At 42.0% G+C, this 13,430-nt stretch overlaps 1 protein-coding gene across 1 annotated transcript in view; it reads right to left on the bottom strand.

Moving 5' to 3' along the window:
• Positions 1–12,404, bottom strand: part of KDM3B (lysine (K)-specific demethylase 3B) — a 104,707-nt gene extending 92,303 nt beyond the window's left edge. Inside the window, exon 1 of the mRNA XM_006866121.1 lies at positions 12,129–12,404. Coding sequence (XP_006866183.1) covers positions 12,129–12,329 — 201 coding nt within the window. The 5' untranslated portion in view covers positions 12,330–12,404. The remainder of the gene's footprint in view (positions 1–12,128) is intronic.
• Between the last annotated feature and the right edge of the window lie 1,026 nt (positions 12,405–13,430).

Below are 13,430 nucleotides of genomic sequence, written 5' to 3'. Positions count from 1 at the left end.
TAAGTGCACAGCGACCCTGTATAGGGTTTCCAAGGAGTGGTTGGTGTGGTTAGCAGTCCAGTGCTTATCCTACAGTGCCACACCAGGACTCCTCTAATGACAGTAATGGGATATTCATATTAGTGACATTAAAGTCAAATAAGTTTAAAAAAATCAATTAAGTTGCCTTCAGCTTGATAAAATCAGATGGTAGTAATCTGAGTAATATAGATAGGGCTTTGTGTTTGTTATGTGCTCATGAACAATTTGGTTTCTGGCTTTCCCCAAGGCCATCCTTACTACAATTAATAACATTATTCATGCATTCACTCATTCAACAAAAACACACTGAACCGCCCTTATTTATATACATAGCGCTAGTCAGGGCAAGGAGCTCTGGTAGCGTAGTGGTTACGAATCGGGCTGCGAACCTTAAGGTCAGTGGTTCGAAACTACCAGCCGCTCCGCGGGAGAAAGATGAGGCTTTCTACTCTCATAAAGATTTACACCCTCGGAAACCCTGTACAGGGTCGCTATGGGTCGGAACCGACTCAACGGCACTTAACAACAACAACAACAACAGTCAGGGCCAAGAATATCAAGGTGAATAAGAGCATTTAGGAGGAGGAACTCACACCCTAGATGAGCCAACAGAGAGGTTAAAAAATCATTACCGAGCTATGTCCTGGTATGGCGCTGTAGGACAAGCACTGGACCACAAGGTCAGCAATTCAAATTCAACAGCTATTCCTTGGAAACCCTATACAGAGTCGCTATGAGTCAGAACCAACTCAACAGCACTAAATAACAACAAATGTAATAAAGGTAATAATAAAGATTTGAACATACAATGTTAGGTTAGGGAAGATGTATGCCTTGGGAAACTAGAACAGTTTTACAGAAGAGTTAGTAGCAGCTGAGCTGATTTTAAAGGAAATGCTACATTATCACAGAAAAGAGACGACTTCCCAACAGGTGCAAATGCAGAGAAAAAAGACTGAGTCTGTGAAGAGATGTTGTTGTTAGGTGCCGTGGAGTTGGTTCCGACTCATAGCGACCCTGTACAGGGTTTCCAAGGCTGTAAATCTTTACGGGAGCAGAAAGCCTCATCTTTCTCCCGCAAAACAGCTGGTAGTTTCGAACTGCTGACCGTGAGGTTCACAGCCCGATTTGTAACCACTACGCTACCAGATGGTGGAAGCTAAAATGTAGGTTGGATGACATATTTTGAGCTCTGCATGACATATTTTGTTGTTAAATACCAGTGAGTTGGCACCGACTCATAGCAACCCCATAAAGGGTATATAAGGCTTTTTGGGAGCTGAAAACCTCATTTTTCTTCTGTGTATCAGCTGGCAGGTTGGAACCATAGACCTTGTGGCTCACAGTCCACCACTTTTGTGTGAAGCCACAGCACTCCCGCCTTGGGGAAAGCCAGAATAAAAAATGTCGATGATCAATTGAAACTGGTTGGCAAAAGTGTCTTCTTTGACCAGCTGAGTATTTTTTTTTAATGAACATTTGAATATCTTTAGGCAGTACCTGCACTCTATAGTTGCCAATCTCCACTATACCGTTTCTTCTGTCACCCAGATGTTTCTCACAAGCCTGATCCCTGGAGGCACCTATTAGGAGTCCTGGTGTGATACTGTAGGATAAGCACAGGACTGCAAGGTTGGTTTGAACCATAAGATCAGCAGTTCAAACTCATCAGTTACTCCCTAGAAAACCTATTCTGGGTAGCTGTAGGTTGGAAACGACTCAGTGGCACTTAACAACATAGGTCTTGAGGGAGTCTTGGATAGTTTTAAGGGGGGAGATGGGCAGTGAGTGACATGGCAAAATATGTTTCAGAAAGATGATGCCCTCTAAAGGAAAAGTGCCACTGAGTCAGTTCCTACTCATAGCAACCTTGTATAGGGTTTCCGAGGCTTTAAATCTTTGTGGGAGCAGAAAACCTTATCTTTGTCTCACAGAGTGGCTGGTGGACTAGATCCACGGACCTTGTGGTGGATAAGCAGTCCAGTGCTTATCTATGGAGCTACTGTGCTTCAACTGAGAAATTAGAGATAAAAATAATAGGATATGGTGATGACTGTGAAGGGGTAAAAGAAAGAAAAACTTACCTCCAGGTTAACTTTCCATTTCCAATTTCCCTATCAACTTTACAAATGCAATATGAACTCTATTACAAACGATTTTACATAACTATGGGATATCTTAACAACCAAGTTGGGAACAATGCATGTCTGGAATACTGTGTCTTTCAAACAAAAAATAATTTTCTCTTTACAGTTCCTTTGATATTCAAGAGATACCTTTCCAACAATTACCCTCAATTTAAAAATATTTTCTAACATTCTGAGTGAATCAAATGTGAAGTAGTCACAGATAACTTGAATAAAAACTCAAACACATCTAATGCTTTTAGGGACTTTGGAATCACAAAGATCTGTATTTGTATCTCTACTCCTCCATTTCTTAGCTGTGTAGCCGAGAGAGCAAGATACTTTAGCCTCTTTGTCTATAAATAGGGACTGTAAGTATCTGAAAGGATTGTCTGTAGGATTAAATGAAATAAAAAGATAAAAGCTTTTAGCAGAATAAAAGCTCCTGATAAACACTCATTTCCTTAAGAATACTCATACTATTAGTTTGAAAATGAATGGATATATTTTTGTTGTTAAGTGCCATTGAGTCATTCTTATATAGTCCAAGGAGCGATTAGTGGGTTTGAACTGCTGACCTTGCAGTTCAGCACATTATTGTGTAGCACCGTACCAGGACCCCATAGCTATATATTAAGCAAATACTAAATATGTTCAAGAAGACCTAGTGGTGCGGTGGATAAGCTAACTGAAAGTGGGTTGCTAACTGAAAGATCACTGGCTCAAACCCACCAGCAGCTCTGTGGGAGACAGATGCAGACATCAGCTTCTATAAAGACTATACAGCTTTGGAAACCCTAGGGCAGTTCCACTCTGTTCTATAGGGTGTTTAAGAGTCAGAATCCTTTCTATGGCAACTAGCTTGTTTTATTATTTTTGATTTTTAAATAGGAGGGGGTTTCAAAATGTTTTTGGAAAAATTCTGTTCTTTTCATTCCATTTCCCATGTATTTTTTGAAGCCCTGAATATATTCACACTTTATATTTTCATAATACCCCTTCTAGAGATAATCCTAGGAAATAATACTTAAAAAAGAAAGAGCTGTATCCACAAAAATGTTCATCACAACATGATGGACCAAGTTTAAAACCTGAAACAATATCTAATGAAAGAAAAATTATCCAGTCAAAAATTATATTAATAAGGTTTCCTTATATTTATTGTTTTCGTTTATTATGAAAGCAAACATGTTACCCGTTCAAAATACAGAAAAGCACTAAGAAAATGAAAATCACCCATAATGCAAAGTTTGTAATAATAAAATAAGACATGCAGTATACTTCCGAATCAGAAAATAAAACATCAAATGCTTCTAAGAAAACAACTCAACACAGGTAAAAATCACAAAACCTAAAGGAAAATGTACCTTGGGTTGGAGTCCCAAATATCCCAATCAAGATAAATTAGTGGTGTGGGTGTGTGTATATGTGTGTGTGGGGGGGGGGGGGTAGAGAGGGGAGGGAGAGGAATCAATAAAAACAAATCTGAAAGAAAACACTTAAAAGATTATACATACCTCATACCAAAGGGTCATAGAGTAGAAATCTCATAATAAACCAAAAGTGGAAGTTAATACAGGTGTCTAAACATTCTAATTTTTTAGATAGGGAGGTCATTTAAAACAATAGAAAAACGCATATGTTTTCTGTCCTCAAAGAAGGACATAAGCTATGTATTATGTATCTGTAACAAGAAAGACTGCCACAAACATTCCAGAAGACATTTACACAAAGTGCTAGCAAGGAGAAAATAAATAATGTATGTTAGGGATTCAGAAAGACTTCAAAGAGGTGTGGCATCACCTAGGATGTGAGGGTGGCTTTCTGTCCTCTTGATAGGATTTCAATGGGTGGCAACATTAAAAACAAAGAGGGAATAGAGCAATGAAGGCAGAAAGTACAAAGAGAGTTCAAAAAGTTGTGGGAAAATGGAATGAAAAGATTATGGAATTTTTCTACCAATTTTTTTGAAGCCCTTATATTTGGGAAGCTCGAAAATCACCAAATCAGGGTTATAAATATCCTTTGGAGTTCTGGTGTGACGCTGCAAGTTAATGCACTGGACTGCAAGGTTGGTTTGAACTGCAAGGTTGGCAGTTCAAGCTCAACCACCACTCCTCGGAAACCCTACACACGGTTGCCATGAGTCAGAACCAACTTGACAGCACTTAACACCAACAAATTCCCTTTATGTAAACTGACAATTCCTAAGGAGTCCCGGTGTGGTGCTGCTAACTACAAGGCTGACTGTTCAAACCCACCAGCCACTCCCAGGAAACACTATACAGGGTCACTGTGAGTCAGAACTAACTCATCAGCACTTAACAGCAAGAAAGATCCTTCTTATAGATAATTTAGTCTCCAGAGTAGACAAGGAGGGAGCTCTATAAAGATTTCTGGACAGGTATATCTCCCACTGTAAATTAATAACTTTGCATATGGATTTACAAATCAGTCTCCAGGGAGTTTAGATAGAGAGAATCAGTCCCCTAGAGCCTTATTACTATTACCCCTTAAGTCATTTCAAAAAATGGAGCTTCTGCCCTTGCAAAACTGAGAGAGGTCACATCATTTGAGTCACTTTAAACAAGCAAGCAGGTTTTATGCGTCTATAGAACAAGGGTGAAAGAGACTTTAAGACATCTTGGCAGTGAGAATGAAAGAGTGGGTGTAGGAGGGCTTAAAAAAACACCAACCTGTCAAAGACAGTGGAAAACTGAGAAGCAACAACAGGTGTTGTGTCCCCCAGGCCTTGCAGAAGCAAAGCCTACAGGAACCCACCCCAGCTGTTGTTGAGAATACCACTGACAACAAAAAATGCCAAGTTACTTATCCACCATTTAGTGTGCTAGTGGGGTAGTCTGGTGGTAGGTGGAGGGGGAACTAAATCAAGCAGAACAAGTTGGGAATGAGACCCAGGCATGTTTCACCAGGCAGGCAGGTGGGGAATTGGTGAAACAAGTACCTTAAAAATAAATGATAATAAAGAGGAAAGATCTGATTGTGTGGTCAACAAGGGAGAAGAAACTGGATAAAATGGCCAGTGTATAACGTGATCAATGGTAAACATATGGCACAGTCCTAAAATAAATAGACTATAAAGACAAATTGAGATAACACTAATAAAAATTACACACACACACACACAAACACATTTATGACAAACTTTTCTTCTTTTATTTTTAATTAATAAATTATAGGAATCACTCCAGTGCCTGAAAAACTCAACTGTGGCTCAGGATTTCAAAAATAGATCTGCTGTTAGAGAAGTAAAACGAAAAGTGTGCTTAAAAGGATTCACAATAAAATAGTATATATTCATAATGTCAAACATGATTTCATTTTTATTTAAAGTTCTCTAAACCATACACTAATCCACAAAAAAAGTATTCTATTTACTATAATAAACAGAACACAAGTTATCACAGCATCACTGATTTTTATTTAACTTTTGAAATTATAAGTAAAGGACACTTAAGGATAAACATTTAAGGCTATACACATATTTCTTATATCAGGACTGTATTTGTTCGAACATAGGTTGAAAATAAATAATGGTTTGTTACATTCAAAACATGGTACCATCTTGGACTATTTTAATTATTACATCGTCTACAGACAAAGCAGAGAGGTTATTTTAGAGTCCACCTACCTGAGAGTGAGGAAAGGTTGGATGTGGATGGGAGAGGAGGGCAAAAAAAATTAGATCTGCTTTCACTCTCTTTGGAAGACTCCCAGATAGACGAAAACTGGTACTAGGCTGAACACTATTATAATTATTACATTATCTAGAATCAAATGTTGTTGTTGTTGTTTCAAAGGAAAGGAGCATTTTAGCGTCTACCTTTCCCCCAGACAGAGATGAAAGATTAAGGTATTAAAAACAAATAATAAGGCAGATACGCTTTCATTCCTCTTATAAATTCTCAGTAACTTAACGAAGATACACATTCAAAACAAACTGATGCTACTAAAATCATCTTTTAATTCTACTACACAGCAAGAAAAGGATGGTTTAGTTTCTAAAATTGGTGCTGCCACAGTTGGTTACTCAGTAGAGAAAGAAAGGTAAATCTCCCACCTCACATGCCATGCACAAAAATATTGTGAATGGGCCAAAGATCTAAAGGTGAAAAATAAATATGTGAAAATATTTGAAGAATATATAGGCTCAAATGAAGTCATTTTTCCTAAAACAAAGTAAACCCAGAAGGAAGTGAGGGAAAAACAGCAATGAAGCTGTGAGCTAAGCCCTACCATGTTTAATAGACTCCTGTGAACTCGGATGGAGACCTGGTTGGCCAGCAGTTTGGCAAAACCTGGGGATTCTTGGGCAGAGTCAGTGACATAGCCACAGAGGACTAGAGTGGAAAGTGAAGCGTCCAGCTGATAAGAAGTGAGGGCATATGCACAAGAACACACACACTTAGAGATAATACCCACTTGACCTGGCTTCAATGGCTGGATGATCAGAGCTTAACTAGAATGAGAAAGAAGAGGAAAAAAAGAGTAATCTGATACAATTTGATGAACTTGACCTACACCTATGGATGCAGTAGTTAAAAAGAGGGAACAAAATCTTTACAGCGAGGATCATTCCCACACACACCCCCTCAATACACAGGGTTGACAGGGATGGGCAACTTGGACATTGACTACCTACAAAGGCAAGTAGTGACTGGCTTACAAGCTTTCAAGAGGGAACCTAGATCCAGCGGGTGTGGAGGAAGGTAGACTCTCCACTGAGTAGTATCCAATCTGTCTGGGTATGACTGTTGAAAGGAGATGGGGATAGCACTCATATGGTACAATAGTGAATAATTAATATAATTATCAGGACTGACTGTGAGGGTTGGAAATGTAAAGGCAGACGTTTTGTAGCAAAATGAAGGAAGTGGTTGACTTTACAAGCCAGGAGCAGAGACCCCTGGGACCATCAAAGGAGAAGAGCAGAGTGTGGGACTCTACCCAGAGAGACAGTGACACCAGAGATGGAGGCAAAGACGTTGACATGGAGAGATGGAGCAGCTGGGGACGGTAGTCCCAGAGGGAGAGGGGCTGTGTGCTGACCACCAGGGGGCAGGTTTGCAGAGTACACCCCTTGATTGGTTGATGATGCATGGAGGGGACTGTAACCATGGCAATGTAATGAGCTATGAATATATATATACAATAGGATGACTGTAAAGCTAATGTTCTCCCATGTAAACTATCACATAATTCATAATAAAAGTTAAAAAAAAAAAAAGTAAAGAAAGAGAGCTGATAACATAAAAATGTATTTGTCTGTAGGGCAAAGCCACTGATGTTGCTGAGTCGTTTCCATATAGCTACCTTGTAGTGTAGTGGTTACAAATTGGGTTACTAACCTCAGGGTCAGCATTTCAAAACTACCAGCTGTTCCGTCGGAGAAAGATGAGGCTTTCTGCTCCCGTAATGAATTACAGCCTTGGAAACCCTATACGTTGTCGCTATGAGTCGGAAACAACTCCACGACACATAACCACAACCACCACCATCTTGTATAGGGTTTCTGAGAGAAGCCAATGGGTCTGAACTGCTGACCTTTCAGTTACCAGTCCAGTGCTTAACCTACAGTGCCACAGCAGGGCTGAAACCAAGCCATGAGTGCCATCAAGTCAGCTCTGACTCATAGCCATTTAAGGGAGCAGAAAGCCTCACCTTTCTCAAGAGCGACTGGTAGATTTGAACTACTGACCTTTCTGTTAGCAACCCAGCTTGTAATCTACTACACTACCAGGGCTCCTTTAAAACAAGCCATATGCAAAGTCAAAAAACAAATGAGAGAAAATTACTACAATACACTTGACATACCCCTAATATGCACAGACTTATATAGAGAGATAAGACAACTCTCATTTTTTTTAAGTGGGAAAAAGGTTGTTGTTGTTAGGTGCCATCAAGTCAGTGCTGACTCATAGCAACTCTATTATGCACAACAGAACGAAACACTACCGGGCCCTGGGCCAACCTCACAACTGTTGCCATGCTTAAGCCCATTTTTGCTCAAGGTATGTATGGATAATTCATAAAAGAAATAAGAAAGACCAATAAACATAAAAAAAAAGATTAGTAGTCACAGAAATGCTATATACTTTCCCCCACACCTATCAGACTGACAAAAAAATGAGAAAGACTGACACCCCGAATGGCAAGAGTGAAGGGAAACAAGCATTACATACATGGCTAGTAGGAGTATGAAATATTACAATCTTATGAGAAAATAACCTGACATTACCTAATAAAATAACCCTTCAACCTAACAATCTCACTCCTGTATTACTAACACTAGAGAAATAAAACCATGATGATATAAAGATATGTGTATATTTTTAGTGCCCCCAAAACAGTTAACTTGAATGTCCATCAAAAGGGGAATGAATAAATTATAGTACATCTATTATATAAAATGTACTCCTGGTGCAGCACTATAGGATCACCACCAGACTGTGAACCACAAGGTTAGCAGTTCAAACCTATCAACTGCTCCTTAGAAAACCTATACAGGGTCCCTATGAGTTGGGAACTGGTACTTAACAACAGCAGCATTACATATAATGTGGCTATCAAAAAAACTGAGTAAAATCTACAGCTATTAATATATGAATACCCATGATATGTTAAATGGGAAAAAAAGGAAGCTGCAGAGAAATATGTAGTATGATATAATTTGCTTAAAAACTAACAAAAACACCACTTCAACACTTGATATATGTAAGAATCTTTTTCTATAGACAGATATTTATTCTGGTAGTGTTGTTGCTGTGAAGTGTCATCCTGTCGGGTACGACTCACAGTAACCCTGTATAGGGTTTTCAGGAAAGATTGGGTTCAAACACCAACCTTCAGGTTAGCAGCAGTTTAGTGCTTATCCCACTACACCACACCAGGACCCATTTTGGTAGTAGTATTAAGAAAGATAGGGAGTCCTGGTGTGGCGCTGCAGGATAATGCACTGGACTGCAAGGTCTGTTTGAATCGCCAGGTTGGCAGTTCCAACCCACCAGCTGATCCTTGGAAACACTATACAGGGTCGCTATGGGTCAGAACCAACTGGATGGCACTAACAACATTAAAATGAGTAAAAATAATTTACCTTTATTTGGGGGAAGGTGGGATGGCAGTTATTGACTTTTTCTGTGCATACATTCTTTGGCTTTGACATTTTACAAAATGCAAATTATGCTTTTATCACAATTGTTTGTCTACCATACCTAGTACATATGTGAGGGTCCCAACTTTTCTGAAATTTATATAAGCTAGTAATGATAAAGTAACACAAAGAGGATACCAGGTCAGGAAAGTCAGAAATAAATGCATAAAATCCATTTAACTAATTTGGTCACAGGAGTTTGCTTTTAACATAATAGGGTTATTTTGAAACACAAATATAGCTGTAATTCCATGAAGAAAATAAAGAGTTGTTTTCTTACATCAGCTAAAAAACTCAATAGTTACTTGTCAACGTAGCTTTAATGGTGGAGATGCCCACCTATCATACTCTAGCCAACAAAACACCCATCAGTAGGACCCTGACTTGCCTATTTTTCATATTTCATCTTAAGATAGCACATAGCTTTGCTACTGTTTCCCAAAAAGTGTTAATTAAATGTATCAGTACTATATTTTGAAGGATTTCTGTATCAAAACATATTTAGAAAGTGGGTATTAATGGAGCCTAAAATTAAGAATTCTGTTTTCAATTATTTCAGAAACTCATTCATTCAACCTTCAATTACTCATTCTTTAACAGGGGGCGCCCTGCTATGCTTTACTCAAAACCAAGCATGCCTGAAAACATCTTCAACATAACTGAATGAAAACCTGCCCAATCATAGGCCGGCTGCTTGCAAACTCCACCCTTGAGTACAGGAAGAGCACTTTTGATTGGAGGACCGATGTGTTTACTACAGTGTGTGGTGCAAATTGGAGAAGTCCACAATCTCAGGGTCCAAAGGAAATCTCTAATTAAATAGGAAAACAAAGCAGCTAGCTCTGATTCTATACTAGTAATTATCATTAATAGAACCTCATTATAGTGAAAACAATTCTTGAGCAATTTTGCAGGCTGGTAAAATATTTATTTTAAAGGCTCTGAATTTCGTTGTTTTCTCATAAGTGTCCCTCTACATACATACAAACATAAATGTAGTTTCAAAATCCAAATCTGATTTTGCTTCTATATGAATACAGCTCAACTCAGTTCTAATGTACACCTTGCTTTTATTTTTCAAGAGTCACAGCAAGTTTTAACTTGGTTTGAGATACCAACTCAATGAGCCTAATGGAAAAATATTTAGTTTAGTAGAAAGTTTCCAGCTTTTCAGTGAGCTTCAAAAACCTCTGTCTCTAGGGAACACAGGAACTGAAGTGAATGGTAACTGGTAGCCATTTCAGGTGCAGGGCTCATTAGCAATTTATTTGATGGAGAAAAGAACCACGGAAGAACTAGAAAACAAAATTCAGACTGAAAAGCTAGAGCAAACTAGGCCATAAATCAAAGTTTGCATATAATGGTTTTGCATCGAGGGCTTAGAGAGAATTACTCAATCTGAGAAAGACACTTCTATCCCACCTAGCAGAGAAAAATCATTCTATAAAAAGGGTGCAAAGGAATTTAGATTATTCTCCAAATCCCCTTCTTAATCCTCAAGCCCACTTCTGTATCTTTTTACAAATTTGCCCCACTGAGGTTTCATAAATAACCTAGATGCCTTTCTTACAGAAAGAGCATGGAGGAAGATCAAAGAAAATGAATTCAAGCGGCAGAAGCAGAGGCCTAAGAACAGCCACAAGCCCAAACCCATGAAGTTTGTATATGGGAGTTGGAGGAGTCGGGAACTTCACAATGTCAATCAGTAGGTAAAAAAATGAGTGTCAGAAACCAGATTACTTCCAAAACTCACAAAAAGCAGTCGTTTACAGTGAATAAAAATATCTGCACGAACAAGTTCATCAAGAAAATTTACCTTCTGCCTGCTGATCTATTACATTCCAAAAGAATTCTATTTTTCATAGCTTTATCTCACTAAAAAGATAAGCCCGCTATCAGAATGAGGAAACAGAAGAGGCTTACAGAAGCTCAAAGGCAAGAGTTTGCCGCCACATTAACAAAATAATACATCATGGTTCCGAATGCAAGTTGAACAACTACTAAACAACTTTAATCACAAAATTCACCAGTCATGTATTCGAAACCGACCAAGCCACAAAACAAAGTTTCCAAACAAAAGCTCTCCTGAGGCTGGAGGAAAGACGAACTGGGATCTTAAAAAACCCTCCAGTAGCCCCATTCGGCAGCCAAGACAAATCTCAAACTTATCAAAAACAGCCACAACTGCGCTCCTGTCACCCAGAAGCGCAAAGAGAGAGCCCCGAAGACTCTCGAGAGGTGGTATTTCTGGAGACCGCCAGGCCGAGCACGGCTCAGACAAGGAGGAAGTAACTGCCAGATAACAAGCCTCGAGCAGCTCCAACGGCAGCCTGTGCCTCCCACAAATGCCCACATTCCCGCCCCATTCGGGGCTCCGGGAGAACGGGAACAGGGCTCTGGTCCTCCTGGAGAGACTACAGACCGCAGGTCCGCGTCTTCCAAGAGGCAGCGGCAGCACCGGCCGAACTCTGAGGGGACCGGGAGCACAGGGTTCGAGGGTTTGGGAGTGGGGGGTGGTGGTGGCGATGCCCAGATAGGGGTCGCCCAGGAGGTGGGGCCTGCCGGCTGGAAGCAGCAACTCCGGGCGCCCCGACTGCTCCCCGAGGGGAACCGGGACGCGCACATCGACGCGGAAGCCATGCCGGCCCGAGCTCCCTGTGTCTAGGAGCCGACGGGGGGCGCTGAGGAGATTGGGGGGCGCGGAGCTGGGGCCCCCCCACTCCATCACCCCCTCACAAAGGCCCCCGGGGAGGCCGCCGCAGGCCCCTCAGCCCCGGCCTCGAGTGCCCAACTCGGCCGCCACTCACCGCTAGGTCCTGGGGCACCGCCCCGCTCATGGCCCGCACCGTGCCAGCCCGCCAGGCCCGAGTGCGCAGCGCAGGCCCTGGATCTCCGCCTGCCGCCGCCGCCGCCGCCGCCGCGGGTACCGAGACCGAGGCTGAGGCCGCGGTGTCCGCGAACAGAAGCAGCAGCCGCTTGCCCACCGGGGAGGCCGCCGCGTCCGCCATCGCCAGGGCCGCCCGGACCCGCACTCCAGCCCACCACCTCCCACCACCTCCACCGCCAAGCTCCCGATCCGCCCGCAAGGCCTCCCTCCGCACCACCCGCGGCCGCGGCTCCCCTCCACCCCCCCCACCCCCCCAACAAACAGCCACCACCAACCACCGGCGCCGCGCAGCGCCCCCCGTGGTCGGGAGCGGAGCCGCAGTCTTGGCCCCGCACAGCGCCCCCCGCGTTCTGGAGCGGGACGGCAGCTCCGGGCCCCTCGTAGGGCTCCGCCCCAACTTCCCCAGGGCCTGCAGTGCCCCCTGCGGCTGGGAGGGGAATTGCAGGTTCGGCCGGGGGTGGGGAGGTGGGCGGGTCCTTCAGTCTCCTATGGCACCATCTTGGTCCCAACCTTCCTTCAGTGGGGTCTCCTATCTGAGAAGGCTTTAGTTTACCCTTGTCTGGCGCCCAAGACTGTTACGTGGGTGAGGGACTGAGCGGTAGGTGAGGGACTGAGCAGCAAGGTATATATATTGGGTAGATTCTTTGAGCTAAGAAATCAGTGCCCCATGACCTCTTGATTTCCTATCTTGAAAATATGAGCTACCTTTCCTAGTGTCTTAGAAAACTAACTCCCATCCCCGCCATTGGCGCATGGGATAAAATATCTCCCTTCTCATTGGCCCATAACTAACATGCCCTGGAGTTGATTCAAACTCATGGTTGACCCTATGTCAATGTAGACCCATGCTCCAGTTTTTCAATGGCTGAGTCTTTGGAAGTTCATCACCAGGCCTTTCTTCCAAGGTGCCTATGGTATAGGCTTAAATTTCCGACCTTTCAGTTACCAAACAAGCATGTTAACTATTTGCACCACCTCGTTACTTCCTTCCATTGTTAAGCGCCATGGAGTCAGTTCTGACTCATAGTGACCCCATATACAATAGTATAAAATACTTTCTGTTCCTGCACAATCCTTACAATTGTTGTTTGAGTCCATTGTTGCTGCCACATTCTATAATGCATTGGTTCCTCTCCCATTGGCCAATGTGTTACATCAGTTGGATAAGATGATACTTTCTAATGGCTGAAGGCCAATGGGCCAACATTTTGGTTTTTACCTT

This window comes from Chrysochloris asiatica, unplaced genomic scaffold (genome assembly GCF_000296735.1).
Source record: "Chrysochloris asiatica unplaced genomic scaffold, ChrAsi1.0 scaffold00087, whole genome shotgun sequence".
In the NCBI taxonomy this organism is placed as follows: domain Eukaryota; kingdom Metazoa; phylum Chordata; class Mammalia; order Afrosoricida; family Chrysochloridae; genus Chrysochloris; species Chrysochloris asiatica.
The sequence above is the reverse complement of the archived record's forward strand: the minus strand, read 5'-3'. Positions and strand labels throughout refer to the sequence as shown.